The sequence below is a fragment of the Mustela lutreola genome, chromosome 1 (assembly GCF_030435805.1).
Source record: "Mustela lutreola isolate mMusLut2 chromosome 1, mMusLut2.pri, whole genome shotgun sequence".
Classification (NCBI taxonomy): domain Eukaryota; kingdom Metazoa; phylum Chordata; class Mammalia; order Carnivora; family Mustelidae; genus Mustela; species Mustela lutreola.
Window position 1 is genome coordinate 235,163,572 of NC_081290.1, and position 20,893 is coordinate 235,184,464.

At 36.3% G+C, this 20,893-nt stretch overlaps 3 protein-coding genes across 3 annotated transcripts; all 3 read right to left on the reverse strand.

Moving 5' to 3' along the window:
* Positions 1–1,607: 1,607 nt before the first annotated feature.
* LOC131821275 (olfactory receptor 52A1-like) lies at positions 1,608–2,546 on the reverse strand. Its single transcript, XM_059157254.1, has one exon. It carries the CDS (start codon positions 2,544–2,546, stop codon positions 1,608–1,610), a length of 939 nt encoding a protein of 312 aa, XP_059013237.1.
* Positions 2,547–4,561: 2,015 nt separating this feature from the next.
* On the reverse strand, positions 4,562–14,453 carry LOC131836151 (olfactory receptor 51I2-like). The gene is given in 5 exon segments (XM_059181290.1): positions 4,562–4,649; positions 4,921–5,114; positions 11,968–12,969; positions 13,737–13,855; positions 14,378–14,453. Coding segments are annotated over 5 exon segments (1,479 nt in total).
* Positions 14,454–19,921: 5,468 nt separating this feature from the next.
* Positions 19,922–20,893, reverse strand: LOC131821283 (olfactory receptor 52Z1P-like). Its single transcript, XM_059157264.1, has one exon. The coding sequence runs from the start codon at positions 20,891–20,893 to the stop codon at positions 19,922–19,924; it is 972 nt and encodes a 323-aa protein (XP_059013247.1).

Genomic DNA, 20,893 nt, shown 5'->3' on the forward strand with positions numbered 1-20,893 from the left:
TCTATATATTCATTAATACAATAGTCTTGAGTGATTAAAGAGCATAATGTTTTATGTCCACTGAGAAGATATGCTGCCAAATGTCAAGTAGGTACACACACACACACACACACACACACACACACCTTTCTTACAGTAAAAACTCACCCATGACATATGATAACTTTCAGAATAAAGTTCAACAAGTTGGCATGGTGTCCACAATCACTCTTGCTATTTGTATGTGTCTTATCTGTACGAATTGTACATTACACTGAAAAAAAAAAAAAAAAAAAACCCTGCAGTTTCTTGATTCTCTGTTTCATCTCCAATATCATCTACCTGTCACAAATGCCTTACCTGCTTAGCCATTCATTTGTCTTTCCTTAAGAATCAGATGCCTTGCAGAGAAAGACAAGTACTATATGACTTCATTCATATGTGGAGCTTAATAAACCAAACAAACAAGTGAAGGGATAAAATAGGAGAGAGGTAATTCAGGAATGAAACTTTTAACAACAGAGCACAAACTGATGGTTACCAGAGGGGAAGTGGGTGTGGGGGAATGGGTGAAATAGTTGATAGGCAATAAGGAGTATACTTGCTGAGAGGAGCACACAGGGATGTATACAAGTGTTGAATACCATATTGTACACCTGAAGCTAACATAACACTGTATGTTAAATAACTGAAATTAAAATTTAAAAAAAAAGAAAAAAATCAGACTCCTATTAAAAAGACAAAGAAAATAAAAGTAGCTCTACAGACTGCTACCTTCAGTTGAATTTCAGTGCTTCACTCTTTTTGCTAACCCACATTCTATTGGTACCTCTACCACCTTTCTCTCATTTTCCTCTCTCTGTCTGGAAATATAAAGCTATGGTAGCTATAAAATCAAAAACAGAAACACTGTGTCAAATTTACCATTATGCTTCTATTCTTCACTATAGCATTTATAATATTGTAGGTTTTTTATAACACTTTATCAGTTAATAAAGAAGTAATGGTGAGAGTGCAGAACTCTCAAGAGTGGTCAGGATTTTTGCATCCTAATGCCCTGAATGACACAATAAATGTTGCAATTTGAAGACTATGTCTAATTAGATACATGTAGTTTTTGCTTCTTTGTTTGGGATTTTTGTTTGTTTGAATAAGAATTAAAAAAAAAAAAAAAACTTCTCCTCTTCTTGAAGATGATTAGGATGGTCAAGAAACAAACAGAATCAATGATTTATTTTCACTGACCCAGAAAGTCACAAACCATGAGACATGGGTGCATTTAATTCATTGAGAGATTTGTGTTTGTTAATCCTTCTGGAAAATGATACTTAAAGGAGAAAGTTTAATCAATAATTAAAAATGAAGAAAAAAGGAACTAATATATTTTGTTTTTTTTTTTTTACATTACTCATTCTCATTTCCCAGTAGGATCTAAACCCTATGACCAATAGGTATCATGGACTATGATGTGAAAACCATCTAAAAAGCAGGAAAATTTCACAAAAGAATTAAATTGAAAACTCAAACATCACAATTAACATGGATTTTTGCTGTTTTATTTAATTTTGAGAGATAATTACTTACTATTGTATAAAGGGAAAGACTGCAGGTATTAATCACATTGGATTTTAGGAACATAGCATCTTTACCACATGAATGCGGATCTGCTTGGTCTTGGCACCATATACAAGTGGATTGAGAAAAGGGGGGACCAGCAAGTAGAGGCTAGAAAAGAGGATATGGATATAAGGGGGAATATGAGCACCGAACCTATGTGTGAAGAAGGAGAAGAAGGCAAGGAAGTAGAGCTGGAGGAAGACACAGATGTGGGCAATGCAGGTATTGAATGCTTTCCACCGAGCCTCCTTCTGGGGCAAACGAAAAACTGTGATAAATATTTGTATGTAGGACAAAGTGATGAAGGTGAGATCGAATCCTGCAACAGCAAATGCCACAAACAGGCCATAGATTTTGTTGACCTGCACATTTTCTGCAGCCAGTTTCACAATGGCCATGTGTTCACAGTAGGAATGGGAGATGATGGTTGTATGGTAAAACTGAAACCGACACTTTATCAGGACTAAAGAAGGGGTTGCTAGAATGGCAGCCCTAAGTGTTACCACGGCCCCTATTTGGGTGACCAGCTGGTGGGTGAAGATGGCACCATGTCTTAGTGGATAGCAGATGGCCACATAACGGTCCATAGCCATGGCCAGGAGGATGCCTGACTCGATGCACTCAAACATGTGGATGAGTCCCATTTGAAGCAAACAAGAGTCAAAATAAATGTCTGGCATATGAAACCAGAAAATGCCAAGCATCTTGGGCACAATGCTTGTGCCAAGTACAATATCCGTGACTCCAAGCATGCCTAGGAAAATATACATGGGTTGATGGAGGCTACGCTCTGAAATGATGATGATCAGAAGCACGGAATTTCCAATCAAAGCAAAGAGATACATGGCACAGAATGGAATCCCAATCCAGCACTGCACAGACTCTAGGCCTGGGATCCCTATTAGGGTCAACACAGAAGGCATGAAGACTGTAATGTTGGAGATGGACATAATGTCTTTGGGTCTCCAAAGGACATGAAAGGAGTATCTCAGTCCGTGGTACTCTTCTTCTCTACTCCTTTTTATATCCAAAGTTGTCATAGTGTGTCTCTCTGATTCTGGCCAAAATAGAAGGTCATATCATTCATTTCACTTATATTGTTAATGGAAAAAAGACTGGCCATTGATGCATATCACTGTTTTAAGGGAAGACATCCCAAAACACTAGTTTATAATAAGAGGTGCTTTGCATAGAAGGGCAAATGCATTAGAACCACCAGATCAAATATATGTTTATAAAAAATAAAAAAATTAAAAAAAAATAAGCTTAGCTGCTTATATATATATATATATATAAAATAAAATAAAATACTCTTAGCTGAAAAAAAAAAAAAAAAAAAAAAAAAAAACACCAGATCATTTGAATAAGAGAATCAACTGCTGCTCTTTCTGTTATATCTTTCTGGATCTGTGGACAAATAATAATGTTTGCTTATTTTGTTTGCAAATTGTACATTAATCTGATTTTCATAAATCTCTCCCTACCCTAAATTGCAGCCAATCCTTAGGACTTTATTTTTCTCTCCACTGTCACGGAGTCAGGAAGTGATAGTTTAGGCAAGCAACTAATCAAAAGCTTCTTATGAAAGAGAGGAATAATAGAAATGGCTCTACCCAAGAGCATAACATACTTAGATATCTATATTACATATCTACATAAGAATGGAAGTCCATTCAAAAACCATAAGTGACTCTTAAATCTCACAAAACAAACTGAGGGTTGCTGGGGGGAGGGGGTTTGGGAGAAGGGGGTGGGATTATGGACATTGGGGAGGGTATGTGCTTTGGTGAGTGCTTTGAAGTGTGTAAACCTGGTGATTCACAGACCTGTACCCCTGGGGATAAAAATATATGTTTGTAAAAAATAAAAAATTAAAAAAAATATATTACTAAGGCTGGCAAAAAAAAAAAAAAAAGTGAGGTAGAGCTTGAGAAAAAAATGATTCAAATCCTAGTAATTTTTACAGCCTGGATCAAAGTTCCATGCTATTTTTTTCCATTATTAGTAAAACTGTATTTTATTTTGTCTTTATTACTAACATGGGATTCCTTAAAATGAGCAGAAATACTTAAAATAGCAGAAATTCTGTAACACCCGTTTCAGAATACCTAGAGGCAAGAAACATCTAGGAGGCAAGGAAATCCTGAACAACAGTGTGGAGGCAAGCAGACTTGTCCTTGCTTCCCATAGGACATAGGTAAATGGGTAGTTTAGCCAGAATAGAGGTTATTTTCTAGGGTTAAAGTGGTCAGAGTTACCATTAGCAAAAGATTGGTAAATTTAGGCTTGTTGATGTTTAAGAATATATATACACATCATTTAAATGCTTTGATCATTTTGGAGCTCAAGAATCAAAAATAAATAGAAAATAAAGGGGTGAAAAGATAGGTTCCTTAAAAGGGAGTCCAATCTAGAAGTAGAAAGGGAAGACAGAGGGCAGACATTGCAATACCAGAAATGATTCAGGAGAGGGCCATAGAACAACTAATGATAATTTGATCACCACAATTCACTGATGACTAAATTTTCTAAAAACTTGAGGTCTTAGTCCCCAAATGAGAGTTCTCTGATAAAAGATCATTGCTTTGAAAATTGCATATCTAGAATCATGAAATTCCCAAGATGTACAATAAAAAAATTGCTGTCCTTAAAAAACAAAACAAAACAAAACAACAACAACAAAAAAAAAACAAACAGCGTTCAGTTATGTCATTCTTTCCTAGACTCTCCAACACTGTTGCTTTATGTCAGCAAGTTCATAATCACCTAATCATATACCGAATGTCACCAAATATGCTAGTTATTCAAGAACAGCTGTGGTTTATGCTGCTAAAACTCTAGTGAAGGATCATACTCAGAGGGATCATTTATGAATAAAGACTGTGTTCAGCTAACATGTATTTAGGATAGACTAGTCAGTCAACCAGCTAAGTCTTTGATTTCCACATCTTCGTTGTCCAGTGCTTCATTCTACAAACCCATAGGTCACAGATCGTTTCTCATAGGGTTGACTTTTTCCTTCCTCATAATTAATCTGAATTAGAATAGGAATCCTGTAGTAACAATACTATTGTCTGACTTATTCAAGAGAAAGACGTAATTACCTGACAGGTACAGATGGTGGGAAGGAAGGTGGGAGAGGATGTGAGTACAGGGCAGTTGGGATGGAGTGCTTATTGTTGGAAATGCTAGTAGGGCAGCATTATGAGGTAAATCTGGGGATAGTGAGACTTCCTTACCCTTTGTTTTTGAGAACAAGTTCTGTTCTTACTAGGCACCTGAAGACCATCCTCAGTCCTCATAGCACTATCCCTCACTGCTTACCTCTCATCCATCTTTCTTCCTCCTGAGATTCCGATCTCATTCCCTGGCATCATGTGCTGGGAAGCACCTCTTCTTCTGTCTACACCCTCAGTAACAGCCCATGTGAAAGTCATGAACTCTGATCCATTTGCTGTTTGGGCCATATCCAATATATGGACATCTCCATGATAAACTTTCCTGCTTTTCTTCTGTCCCTGCAAAACAAATCTGATCCTATTCTGAAAGACTTTCTGAGATCATGTTGGTGGGTTCATCCTCCAACAAAACTCACAGCAAGGTCTGTATCATGCTGAGGCAGCGGCAGGTTAAATTTATTGAGCTTGAATTGTAGAAGAAAACTGCTGGCTACCAATTAAAATATTCTCCAGTGAATGTGGAGAAGAAGGAGGTCTGAATATGACCTGAGAGATTCCCTCACCACTTGGCCAGTCCAGGAGGTTCCCAGGAGCTCAGAATAATACTCTTTTGGGTCCATCCACAGATAATGTCTCTGAAATCATTTCTATAGCTTGCATACACTCATAGTTACTCTCTTTTCTCTTCCCCCACAGGGTAAATGTAGAGAAATTAATAAACACAAGTTGTATTTTTATGAGCTTGCTTCCTTTTCTGCTGTCCTCATTTGGAAAAACATTTATTTGCAAATGACATATCAGATAGAGGGCTACTGTCCATTATCTATAAAGAACTTGTTAAACTCAAAAACCAAAGAACAAATAATCCTATCAAGAAATGGGCAGAAGACATGAACAGATCTTTCTCTAAAGAAGATATATAAATGGCTAACAGATACATTAAAAATTTTGCTCAATATCACTCAGTGTCAGGGAAATACAAATCAAAACCACAATGAGATACTCTTTCACACCAATCAGAATGGCTAAAATTAACAAGTCAGTAAACAACAGATGCTGGCAAGGATGTGGAGAAAGGGGAACACTGTTGGTGGGAATGCAGGTTGGTGTAACCACTCTGTAAAACAGTATGGAAGTTCCTCAAAAAGTTGCAAATAGAGGTATCTTATGACCCAGAAATTGCACTACTGGATATTTACTCCACAGATGCAAACATAGTGATTGGAAGGGGCAACTGCATTCCAACGTTTATAACAACAATGTCCACAATAGCCAAACTATGGAAAGAGCCCATTTTGTTTACACACACACACACACACACACAAAATGGCATACTACTCAGCAAACAACAACAACAACAAAAAACTCTTGGCATTTGCAATGATTGGATTGAATTAGAGGGTATTACGCTAAGAAAAGAAGTCAATCAGAGAAAGAAAATTATATGATCTCACTGGTATGTGGAATTTAAGCAACATAGGATCATAGGAGGACATGAGAGGTAATGAGCATTGGGTAATATATAAGACTGATGAATCACTGACCTCTACCTCTGAAACAAATAATACATTATACATTAACTAACTGAATTTAAGTTTTAAAAAATGGAAAAAATAAAAAATAAAATAAAATATTAAAAAAAATCTTAAAAAAACACAAATCAGAAATCAAACAAACAAAAAAACAACAAAATGGTTATAACATTTTACACTTTCATTAGTACCATATGGGAAAACATCTAAAGAACACTTAGATGTGGGCATGTTCCTATGCCATGAATTCTGTAATATCCTTAGGACCCTTCTTTCACTGAGACACTTCTGGAAAAAAGAAAAAGTATCCACAATGACTCTTTACCACACTTTAACTCTCATTCTCCTGCAGTCTCATTTATCAGATTTTTATTTTATTGAAGCTATGTTCATAAATTCAGTAATATTCTCAGAATGTCTAGCTATGATGGACATTTCTAAATCCTTCTGTACTAAGCTCTGGGCGGGTTGTTGGCCATTAGATGAAATTTTTCTCTATCCCTCCCTTTATACCTTCCTCTTCTTTACCTCCCCCCTTCCCTCAAAATGCAGGTGTTTAATTCCTTGAAGACGTGGAGGAATCATGTCATCTGCTCTTGAGGCAAGTAAAGGTGAAGATAAACATGCTTTCAAATTTTTAGAAATATAGGAAAAATAATTCATATATCTTTTATCATTAGAATAAATGATTAATTCTAAGATATACTTATGCACATGACATTCTCCTTGACATCATGCACCTGGTGTATGCTTTTAACTTAAGAGGTACTTGAGGTAACAGAGATGCTGGTAAATTTAGGAGGAATCCTTTCAGTAGGATGGAGGAGGCATTCAAAGTGGATTTTGGGGAGAAGAGATAAAGATAAAAAGAGGACCTTAGATGCTCTTTCTCGAATTTCATCTATGAAGGAGACAGATACAATGATACTGATTCATGTTGAATAGAATTGATTCAGAGGTCAGACTAGCACATGTTAGCTAATCATTAGCTCAGTGTTTTCTGGGGGGAGGGGAATGATTGTTTTTTAATTAACATATAATGTATTATTTGTTTCAGGGGTACGGGTCTGTGATTCATCAGTCTTACACACTTCACAACACTTACCATAGCACATACCCTCCCCAATGTCCATCCCCCAGCCACCCCATCCCTCCCACCCTCCTCTCCAGCAACCCTCAGTTTGTTTCCTGAAATTAAGAATCTTATGGTTCATCTCCCTCCCTAGTTTCATATTGTTTCATTTTTTCTTCCCTTCCCTTATGATCTTCTGTCTTATTTCTCAAATTCCTCATATCAGTGAGATCATGTAATACTTGTCTTTCTCTGATTGACTTATTTCACTTAGCATAATACCCTCTATTTCCATCCACATTGTTGCGAATGCAAGGTGTCAGTTTTTTAATGGCTGCATAGTATTCCACTGTATTTATATACCACATCTTCTTTATCCATTCATCTGCTGATGGACATCTAGGCTTCTTCCATAGTTTAGCTTTTGTGGACATTTCATTTGCTCATTCTTGAGAATGAGCACTGAAGAACTATTTAGACTAACTTGTCTTTTGTTTCTCTCCTCTTCTATTCTACTGATTTTATTTAAATTTTGGTGCTGCTTCCCCAATATCCCATCTTGGTTCCTTTTCACTCTCAAACTATACAATATTGCTGGTAATTGAATCTCTCAAAATAATTGGGGTATCAATTTTATTATGCCAACTCTTATAACAATATTTTCAGTACATATCCTGATTCTGTTCCTGAGTTGGCATGTCATATCCAAATTTCAGTTCATGTTAAACATACTTTGAAAGACTATCTTGACCTTTTCTTTTGTCTGTAGAAAGGAAAACTTTTTCCCACTTTATTGTAATATCAGGAAATAGTTTCACAAATAGATCAATATCTATTAATTTTCACTTTTCTCTCAATTTTGTGGGTTTTTTCAGAGGGTAGGCAAATGAATCATCTTTAAAAGATCATCATTCCAAATTTTTTCTCAAAAATATTGTTATGTGTTCATTATGAAGCATATATTGATATTGCAATCAGGTTGTTTAGCAGAGTAAAATCAATTACATTTATTTCCTGTCCATCTTTTTTTTTTGAGTAATCTAGTCATTAAGTGACTCATATTGTCAAAATCACTGATAAATCCTATGGAATTGAGTCATGAAATTAATGTCTATGTATGGGGTCAATTGATTCTCAAAAACAATATCAAGGTTGTCCAATAGAGAAAATCTAGTCTTCTCTACAAATAATGCTGAATCAACTTGATATTCATAACCAAAAATATCAACATATTTTCTATATAACAATTAACTTAAAGTGGATTATAAGCCTAAACAAAATATCTAAAATTTTAAAATTGCTAGAAGATACCAGAACATTTTTGTGACCTCATAATTAGGCAAACATTTCTTAGAAAGGATAAAAAAGCATAAAATAAGAGAAATAACTGATAAATTGGACTTTATTACCATTTAAAAATACATTATTCTTTCAAAGATGCTATTAAGAAGATTAAAACAAGCCACGAACTGAAGAAAATACTTGTAAAACACATATCTAATCAATTATTTGTACCTAAGACAGGTAAAAACATTTTCAATAAAAAAGACAATTTTTTTTTCTCTAAACTCTCTCTTTAGTAACTCTTTAAAGCTATTTTCTCATTATCCCATGATATTGGTAGCACAGCTGAGAGCATATTGCTAAGACAGGCTTATCATCTCAAAATGAAACATGTAGAGACAAACTAACTTAAATTTTATTTATGAAGCCAGAAATATTTAGTCTATTTAAATATATTTAGGTGGGGCCCCTGGGTGGCTCAGTGGGTTAAAGCCTCTGCCTTCAGCTCAGGTCATGGTCTCAGGGTCCTAGGATTAAGCCCTGAATCAAGCTCTTTGCTCAGCAGGGAGCCTGCTTCATCCCTATCTCTCTGCCTGCCTCTCTGCCTACTTGTGATCTCTGTCTGTCAAACAAATAAATAAAATATTTATATATATATATATATATATATATATATGTCCAAAAGATTCGAAGTCACTGCACATACCCACACAGAAAGATAACGAATGGGCAATAAGCTCATGAAAATGGTCTCAGCATGTTCAGTCATTAGAGAATGCTAACAAAAATCACAAGGAGGTGGGGCACCTAGGTGGCTCAGTCAGTTAAGGGTCTGCCTTTTGTTTAGGTCATGATCTTGGGGTCCTGGGATTGAGCCCCACATCTTTAGGGCTCCCTGCTCAACATGGTATCTACTTCTCCCTCTGCCCCTTCTCACTGCTTGTGCTTTCTCTCTGAAATAGGTAATAAAATCTTTTTTAAAAATCACAGTGAGATATATCTACACACCAGCTACAACAGACGAAATTAAAGACTGATTTTGCTGAATACTGTGGAGCATCTGGAATTCTCACATACTGCTGATGGTAATGTAAAATTGTGGAGCTACTTAGAAAGTGGTTTGGAATTTGTTTTAAAAGTTATCCTTACATATAGCCTAAGACCCAGCATTCCCACTCCTGGTACTTACCCAAGAGCCATAAAAATACTAGCTTGTACAGGATTTCCACCCTAATCATCATAACAATATTGTTCACAGCAGCATAAAATTAAAAAAAAAAATAAACTTTTAAAAAATGAGTTAACATTGGACTTTTATTCCTAAAAGATAAAAGTTGTCTGGAACTGAATGGTATCTGCCTTCTTCATAAGGGGAAATATCTCTTCATTCTATTTCTGTCCTCACTAGTCTCTATGGTTTTATATCTCATCTGTTTCATTTTTGTGATGTTTCTGGGCCTGTTAGTATTTTAGGTGTTTTTGTTTTGTTTTGTTTTGTTTGTTTTTATCCTGGCTTTTCAGATTGGGGTGATAACGTAATTTTGGCATCCTGTTTCCTCTGTGCCACTGAGAGTATCTTATGCTGCAAACAAGTTCAGTAAATTTCTGATATAATTATTTCCTTTTTCCTGTCAGACCTTGATGGTATATTCACAATCACACACTCATGCTGTTTACCAATATTTCTTGGTTTCCTTCTCTTCTCCTCTTTACATCTGTAATTTTGTGGCTTTTCAACATCCTCTGCATAAGTGAATATGAGCACAATTGATGTGTCACTTATAGATAAAAGCATTAACATTCTGGTGCTTACTCACCTTCTTTTTGTTTACAAGCAACATCTATTCTAAGAGCTTCATATTGAAATGTTAAGAGGCTCCACCAAATTCTCTTACTGATACTTAAATGGTGCATGAATTCACCCTCCACCCTCTATCTACACTGTAAATGTAGCTGAGAGAGGAAAATTTTATGTTTAGTCCCTTGAGATTTGGGTGCTATTTTTTACTGTAGCATGAATTAGCCTAAACTGATTTGTACAACAATGAGATGAGGCAGATTCTTGCTGTGATCCTCAGAGTGAATTAAGTCTGTCACCTGCAAGGACTAAAGTCACAAGGAATGACATGTAATAAAACATTACAAATAAAATTGAGTTGCTGTTTTCAACAATTCTTTATCATCAGTGTAAGAATGAAAGTTTGACCCATAGTATCATGGGTGATGTTTCTGGTGGTTGTGGGGAATAAAGAAGAGAATTCCTTGGAAGCCAGACTATTTTAAGTGGAGCCCCATTGTATAAATATTCCCTTGAAGAAATATTTAGGTGTCATCATTACAGACTATAATTAGTTAATTATAATTAATTATATTTGAATTTTAAGATATGGAACCCAACTCATAATACTATTTGTTGAAAATTTAGTTTTTTGTGTTGTCTAGTTTAGAATCCAGATTCTGCCACAGGCTAACCGTGATTTGGAGAATTACACCTGACTTCTCTATGTTTTCATTTCCATATCTGCATGATGTAGAAAATACTGAAAATAGCTTCATATACCTGTTCTATGAATTAAATTATCTTCATTTAATTGTAAGTGATGTAAATCACTTAGTATGGTACGCCATATATAGCTTCTGTCAAATAAACGTGGAACTCCATAATCTGGCACTCTGGTTGTAGTGTCCATCTGTATAACCTGCTGCTCTAGATATAACACTGCTTCACAACATACATTCAATGAATACTTAATCTTAAGATTCATTTGTACACAGTATGTTTTTAAATTTTTATTACAAAAGCTTTTACTTATTTCAAAACGAACGTAATAATGAAACTCCATCCACCCATCATCCAGCTTCTATAATTGTTTTTCTATGTTGTTTTTCTATCTCCCACACTCTATACTCCCATACTATACATACTCTTTTGTGTCCTCACAAAATGTATGACAAATATGTATCACTAAATTGTATGTACTTGGAAATACATACCTCCCTAGGACCATTCTACCTATTTCCAAGGGGAAAAAACAAATGAATCATGTATTTAAGTACTGAATAGTTGAGCAAGATCTTTACCAGGTTAAAGCCTGGGGACTGTGCCTCCTTCTAGAAGCTTACATCAAAGTAATCACATTCTGTATTTTCAGAGAGAAAGGGTGAGACTATTTTTCATTTCTCCATCTGCTAAAGCCCACAGCTTTCTCCTAAGCAATAATAAATTACGGAATTTTTCCCATTTGCTGAAGTAATATCCAGGCAATAAGGTCTGATCCAAATTTCTACATTCTTAAGATATTACCTGTCTGGAATAGACCCCATGCCTCTTTCTAGTCAGTGTACGAACAATGCTATTGCGAATTTCCTTAGTTTTTATACTATAGACGATGGGGTTGACCACGGATGGGAAGAAGAGGTAGGCATTGGCCATGACAGTCTGGAGGAGTGGAGGTAAGTGTCACCCAAAGCGATGAAGCAAGGAGAGGCTGATCATGGGCACATAATACATAAGAACAGCACAGATGTGTGACACACATGTGTTGAGTGCCCTCCACCTCCCAGTTCCAGAAGCTATTCCTAGTACAGTGTGAAGAATCAACACGTAAGAAACCACAATGAGCAATGAGTCCAGCCCAAATGTGGAGGTAATGACAAACAGACCCAGGATGCTACTGGGGTGGGTGTCTCCACAGGGTAATTTGATGAGATCTGAATGGAGGCAATAAGAGTGTGTGAGGTTATTGTGGCCACAGAAAGGCAGACCCTTCAGGAGGAAGAGCAGTGGGAACATGAGCACCACACTTCGAAAGGCAATAGTGGCACCCATCCCAATGATGCGGGGGATTGTCAGGATGGTTGTATAGTGTAGAGGGCTGTAGATGGCCACAAAATGGTCTACAGACATAGCCAGAAGGACACCTGACTCCATGATGGTAAAAAAGTGCATTGAGAACATCTGGAGCAGACCACCACCAAAACTGAGATCATTAATTCCACAGAGGAAAATTCCTAACACAGTGGGCATGGTGGAAGCAGAGACCCTAAGTTCAACAAACACTAGCATGGCCAAAAAGAAGTACATGGGTTGGTGCAAAGCAGGATCAATCCGGATAATATGAAGAATGATGCCATTTCCTAGGAAGATGATGATGTATAAAAGGCAGAAAGGGATGGATACCCAGATGTGCTCTGCCTCTAGTCCTGGAATGCCAACAAGAGTGAATGTCGCAGGTGTGAATGCAAGGGACCCATTGAAAACGTCATGGTGAGACTTCTTTGAAAGACACAGGGAAGCACATGGGGTCTGGAGAATATAAATCTCTGGTCAGTTATTATACATCAAATTTCAATCTCTTGATAGTCTTATTTAAAACACTTTCTTGCCAAAGAGATGGGAAACTTATTTCTGAAACATCCTGTGTGGAAGAGAAATCTGTTTAGACATGTAGAAGAGTGTATCTCCATGGGCTACACACCAAACACAAAAGGCATGAACAGAAATCTCCACTGGGCCATATATGGCAGTGAAAGCCAGTGATAATAAGTATGGAAATGACAGCTTTCCATGGAAATTGAAGACTGAAGAAAGATCTGGTAATTTTCTGCCGTTTGTAGAGGAGTGAATATAAGTAGCAAAAGGAATATAACACAGTAATAAAGAAAATTCATGATTCTAAAACTTAATAGAATTGCGATCTTGGGATATCTGAGATCCAGATATTTGATATAAACACAATAATAGTTACATAGGATAATGTATGTAAGTTGTTTGTCATATTTGGAACAGTAAACACTCAACCCAGGAAATAAAAGGAACAGTTAAGTATTAGAAAACAGGGCTAGTTTCTCCAATATTTCATTTATTTATTTGACAGAGATCACAAGTAGGCAGACAAGCAGGCATAGAGAGAGAGGGGGAAGCAGGCTCCCTGCCGAGCAGAGAGCCCGATGTGGGACTCTATCCCAAGACCCTGGGATCATGACCTGAGCCAAAGGGCAGAGGTTTTAACTCACTGAGTCACCCAGAAGCCCCAGTTTTTAGTATTTTCTAATGTCCTTTTTTAAACTTACCAGTTCACTCTTTCTCCACCTACTACCCATGGATGATGGGGTAAGTTGCTCTGTATTTTGTAGAAGGGTAAGTGTCTCCTGCTGGAACCTGGGGTCCACAACCTTCAGGATCTCACAAGCTGAATATGATGGCAAGGATGGAGGTTAGGGCTAGAGTTCATTATTTGGGAATAAGTTCATTAACACTTAACTCTACAACCTGTAGCAGAGCGTTGGGTGTAAAGGTGAGGAACCAGATGTGGAATTCAGGATGAAGCTTGAGATAGAGACAGTGCATGAAGGTGAAGTCTTCTTATCATAGTGGGTTGGTGCTCTTGGTTAGGTATAACCAGTGGAATGCTAATAAATGTTTAAAAAACAACTCTCTGCGTAAAATGGCCTGATCTGTACCAGTTGCCAATTTCTTGAGTTTAAATACTGACACTATGAGCAAATTTCAAGATACAAATGTGATGCCTCTGAATGCAGAGCTGAGTTGTTAATAAGCAGCTTTTCCAACCTGGTGCAAGGCAGTTACCAGGAGAGCATTAAAAGTAACTCAACTGATCCTATTTATCTTTATACTTTATACTTTCTTACCAGGTGAACTGGCAGCAGACACATCAATCCATGCCTCCCCTTCCTTGCTGTTTCCTTCTAACCAGGTGAACTGGCAGCAGACACATCAATCCATGCCTCCCCTTCCTTGCTGTTTCCTTCTAACCAGGCCATAAGCATTGTTAGTACTTTCTTTTATATGATTTTTAACTGATCATCATGGGAGGCAGGGTGAGACAGAATACTTCAGGGAGCAATTAACTAAGAATAATTATCCTTGGAAACTTCTTCAGAATTCCGGAGGAAGAGAGAACACAAGTCCTGCTGATAGGCTTGGCCAGAAATATATGTAAGGGTATAAAGATACAAAAGAAGAAAAAGAAAGAACAAACAATTTTATCATTATTATTTAAATATAGAAAATTTGTTTACTTTTTTCATTTTTTTTAAATTAATACATAATGTGTTATTTGTTTCAGGGGTACAAGTCTGTGATTCATCAGTCTTACATTTTTAATATGTTTTTTCTTTCCACTATCTTTTGATTTTATTTTTGTCCTATAATATGTATGTGGCATACATAATTTTTATGTAGTAAACATTTTTTCTTTATGACAAATATTTTTATTCTTAAACAGCTATTCCATACACAAATTCAAAAATAGATACACTTATAGAGATATAGATATAGAACTGCAGATGGAGATGAGAAGTGATCTAGACAGTGATAGAGAGACAATAATAGTAATGGAGACTTTAAAAGAATTGAGAGAAAGTGAGGAGAGAGGAGAGAACTTTACTCAATCTAGAATTTGTTTGGGGGACATGGGTACCTAAGGGTTTCATCTAATTATTCACAAATGTAGAAACCATTTTTTCCAATACATGTATTGATAGATAATCTGGTGCTTCCTCAACCATTTTGAAGGAATATATGTTTTAGTTTAAATTTGTATATAAATATGGAACTATATCTAGACTCTGTATTCTGCCTTTGGTTCTAAATGTCTATTATGTCATATTTATGGTGCTACAATTACTGTTTTTATAATATGTAAGTTCCTATCTATCTGGTCAAGTAATTTTTAAAAATTTTCTTACAAATGTCTGTGTTTCTTCTTTTAAATAAGCAGTACAACCCAGGATGTATAAAAATAGAGAAATGATACATATATAAACATTAAAACCATAAAATAAGCCAGACACAAAACATAAATATATATTATTCCACTTATACAAGTAAGGAAATTTATAAAAATGTAAAGTAGATCAGAGGTTACCAGGGGGAGGAAGAATTATTGGTTAAGAGGTATAGTTTCCCATAACAATCTGATCTGTCAATCAAAGAAAGACAAATAGCATATATTTTCACCCATATGTTGAATTTAGGAAACAAAGCAGATGAACGTGTGGGTAGGGAAAGAAGAAGGAGGAAGAGGAGGAGGAGAAGAAGAAAGAGGAGAAAGGAGAGAGGAGGAGACAAACTATAAGAGACTCAATGATAGAGAACAAACTAAGGATTGATGGAAGGAGGTATGTGGGGGATGGGCTGGATGGGTGATGGGTATTGAGGAGGGCACTTGTAGTGATGAGCACGGGTATTATATGTAAGTGATGAATCACTGAATTCTACTTCTGAAACCCATTTGCAGTGTATGTTAACTAGCATTTAAGTAAAAATTGGGGGGGAAATAAAAGAAAAAAATTTTGAGTGTTCCTCTGTTTTAATAAAAATGTATTTCTTCCCTCCAACCCCCCCAATAGAAAAAGAAGTATAGAGTTTCTATTTTGGGTGATGAAAAATTTTGGAATTGGTGGTGATAATTATATAACAATTATAAATATTATTAATTTCACTGAATTTTATACTTAAATTATCATTATAACAAATGTTATGGCACATATATTTCACCACAATAAAAAAAGAAAAAAAATCAGTATACAAGTAATCAAATAGATTAGCATTTAATTGGGATTATGTTGAATTTGCAGATTATTTTAGGGTCAATATCATTACAACAAACAATATGCAATGAACATTTCCTACATTTATTTTAGGCACACTTTTTTACCAGATCATTTTATTTAATTTATTTTTTATTTTTTAAAGATTTTATTTATTTATTTGAGAGAGAGAGAGTGGGCAAGAAAGAGAACATGAGCAGGGGGTGGGGCAAAGGGAGAGGGAGAAGCAGACTAACCCTGAGCAGGGTCCCCTGACACAGGGCTCCATCCCAGGACCCTGAGTTCATGTACTGACCTGGAGGCAGACACTTAACCAACTGAGCCACCCAGGTACCCCTTGTTTACCATTTTAATTAACATAATTTTCTATTTAATTTTTCCATTCATTATAGCTGCTATACAGCAGTATTGACTTTCCTCCAGCTTTATTGAGGTATAACTGACGATCAAAAATCACTTATATTGGATGTGTGTTACTGATGGCCCTATATATGTGTATATTATGAAATATTCACCAAAACCAAGCCAATTAACCTATCCATCACTTCATACCTGTACCACTTTCTTAATTTTTTCTCTTTTGCCATGAGAATACCCAAGATCTATCCTCTCAGCAAATTTCAAGTACACAATACAGTATAAAAATTTATGTATTTGTATGCTGCATTTATGGAATTCCATTAACTTTCCTATGCTTTATAAAGCCTAAGAAAATAAGTAAATAAATAAACAAATAAAAATCAATTGATAAAATCTAGAATTTGTCTTTTTTCTTTCACCAATTCTTATACTTCTTTAACTTGTATTAACTAAAACGCCAATTATAATATGATATTTTCTAACAGTCTTTACACTGGGTATACTAGTCTCTTTAGCCTCTTCATGCTTTGGGATACATTTTCTTGATGCCATATTCTTTATGTCACAGAGTTTCACCATGGCTGAAACCATTTAGGGCAGAGCAAAAACCATAAGAAGGAAGATTTATTCTTCTGACTCTGTAGTCTCCAAATCTACGTCTAGAGAAAGGTATTGCTCAGCTACCTAAATGACATATTCTTTAGTTCTCTAGGTCTCAGAGTCTGATATTAAATTACCCAGCCTCTTCCTGTTATGAAAGACTGTTCTCAACTTAACAACCTTTTAGAGTCCTGTTTGTTTAATTGCATCTGCAAGAGTATGTCAGTTTTCTCTAAGCTCCTCCAGAGCTCTCCATCTCTACCTTGTGTGCTATTCCATCTTTTTTAGTCATTGTTACCCAGCTGATGATTTAGTGGTCAGGAGACAGTAGGATATGGAGCATCACCTTCAAAATCTCCAGGGCAATGGCTCAGGAACCGTGCCTCCAGCAGGTAAGCACAGACAGAGGTCTCCTAGCTCCTTCAATATCTACACATGCCTGAGCCCTCAGCCTGAAAGTTTCTTAAAATTAAGGCTGTCGGGAGATCATATGATAGTTGTCTTTCTCTGCTTGACTTATTTCGCTAAGCATGATACGCTCTAGTTCCATCCACGTTGTTGCAAATGGCAAGATTTCATTTCTTTTGATGGCTGCATAGTATTCACAGACCTGGGGATAAAAATATATGTATATAAAAAATATATGTTTATAAAAAATAAAAAATTTAAAAAAAAAAAAAATTAAGGCTGTCGGGGCACCTGGGTGGCTCAGTGGGTTAAGCCTCTGACTTCAGCTCAGGTCATGATCTCAGAGTCCTGGGATTGAGCCCTGCATTGGCCCTCTGCTCGGCAGAGAGCCTGCTTCCCCACCTCCCCTCTGCCTGCTTGCTTGTGATCTATCTCTCTGTCAAATAAATAAATAAAATCTTTGAAATAAAAAAAAATCAACTCAATCATTATTTATCTTATTGTATTTCATAATTCTGGGAGGGAAATTGGCATATTCTTAGTTTCCTATTGCCGAAATCACACATTAAAAATTCTTCTTCTTTAAAGCTCACTTAAACCACTCATTTAAGAAAATATTTTGTCAGCATATTGTCATCTATTTACTCTCCACCTCCCCATCATTCCTTGGAGAACCTGCACCTGAACCAAAATCCTATTGGCTGCAACTTTTTGTCAACCTTTTCTGTGACTTCCATATCTAGGATAATGACCTGTTCCAACCATTTTCTACAAATTATTATTAGCAGGATTAGGTTCAGTTTGGTGGATTGGGTTAGTGTCTTTGTTCAGAGAAATTACCATCATCATCAAAATAAAATCTATACTTATTAAATGCCAAGTACATCATCTGTCATATTTCATTTAATTATGAATCCAATAAAGAAGGTACTAAAATAATTCCATTTTACCACTCAAAAACCAATAGTTACATATCAGGGCAATTTTATAAAGTTAGTGTGGGGTTGGCAAACAAGGATTTCTAATATAAAAGTATTTTTTTAAATTCCTAAAATAGACTTCCTTGCTGAAATTCAGGAAGTGAATATAACATATATTTCAATCCAATTTAATTATTCAGGATTCCAAAGGTCAAGGAAACAGCCTTTCATTTCTCACATTGACACTATACATACATAAATGTGTGTATATGAACATATACTATATATGCATAATGGAAAAACAAAGAAAAAGACTAACTCAGAGAAGTTTGTAAATGTTCAAGAAAATGTTTCCAACTTCATTTTTTGTTTTCTTCAATTGTAAATAAGATCAGATTTCACATGTCTGTCCAGATTTTTCCCCCCAGTATATTCTGTGTAGGATCATGATGGGCCTTGAGGAATGAGAGATTGTAAAAATACTTACTTTTTTCAGATAAAAATATCTTCTTGAATGGAGAAATGAAGATAGTCTGGAGACAAATTATAGAATATTATGTTTGGTGGGACAAAAGCCTTTTTATGTAAGATTACCTGTAAACATCCTATTTAATCTTTTACTGCCTTTTAATTTTGGCCTGGGTATGGAATTTTTAATCTTTTATTTCCGCCCTCAGTGAAGTTTTTTTTGATACCAAGATGTTTTGTTGATGATTTGGGTCCGAAGCCCCTGAAATACAGGGAAGGAAGTGTTAAGCTTTAAGGTGTCTACATTGTCTCAGATGGGCTCATTTAATTTGTTACTTGTTTTAATTCAATATTATCTGTTCATACAATACAGCTATACTCTGTCTATTCCATTGAGTAGACTCTCTATAAATAAATCATAAAATAACATTAAAGAATTCACATTTTAATTTAAGAAGAAAAGTTGCAGATAATTTATTTTAGTGGCTTTGTGTTACTGGCCCAAGTGTTTCCTGAATGCAGGAGTGTTTCATATTTCAGCAAAATTTCAACAGTCTCCACAAAAGCAAGGCAACTCACCATTTTCACTCCCCAGCTCTACCCAAGAAAGCTCCATTTAGGTTGAACCCTAAAATGTATTCCTCTTTACTCAGAGTTCTCTTATGTTTGCTTAAGAAGAAGCTACAATGCAAAATAATAGCATGTCTCGGAGAATTCAGAATATCTTTTTTTTTTTTTTTCAAAGTCTTTAAGTGCTTTAGGGAAATGCATTGGTAACTTTGGCATTTACTGTCCTTTTTTTATGAGTGTTGAGGATTATTTATGGACTTTCTTTATTCCTATTACCCATTCAAATTGTATGTGTGTATGTGGGTGAGTGTGTGTGTTTTATTGAGAAATATCCAGCATTAGGCATTAATCTTCATTTTAACAACATGTGGTGATGCGGGAGTAAAGGAGAAATACTCGGTCTTGAATCTGTTTGGTCTTGACCCCATAAATGATGGGGTTTAGCATAGGGGGCACCACCACATAGAGGTTGGCTACTAGGATGTGGACATGATGAGGGATGGTTTCCCCTCCAAAACGATGGGCAAAAAATGAAAAGAATGCTGGGGCATAAAACATAAGGATGACACAGATGTGGGAAGCACATGTGTTGAGGGCCTTGAATCCGGCAGCCCAGGAAGGTATCTGAAACACTGTGCAAAGGATCATGGTGTAAGACATAATGATGAACACAATGTCCAGTCCTGTGGACAGCAGGGCCACAGTCAGCCCATAGATGATGTTCACCCTGATATTGTCACATGCCAATCTAGCAATGCCCATGTGCTCACAGTAGGAATGGGGAATGATGTTTCTCCCACAATACCTAAGTCTGTGTACCAGGAAGGTGAATGGAAGGCAGATGATGAAGCTCCTGACCATAGCTGCTATGCCAATCTTCCCAATTACCGAAGAGGTTAAGATTGTGGTATATCTCAGGGGGTGACAGATGGCCACATAGCGGTCAAATGCCATGGCCAGGAGAATAGCAGATTCCACCGCAAAGATGAAATGTATGAAGAACATCTGGGACACACAGCAAGCAAAGGATATATCCATGGACTGGAACCAGAAGATAGCCAGCATCTTTGGGGCTGTGGCTGTGGAGAGCAGCACATCTGCTGAGGCCAGCATGGAAAGGAAGATATACATGGGCTCATGGAGACTGCGCTCAGTCACAATCACGAAGATCAAGAACACGTTGCCTACGACAGCCAAAACGTACATGGAACAGATAGGGATGGAGATCCAGGTGTGAAAATCTTCCAGTCCTGGGATTCCAATCAGGACATACCACATATCCTGGGGACTGCTGTGATTATAAGAGGAGGGAGGCATCTGTGGCAGCAT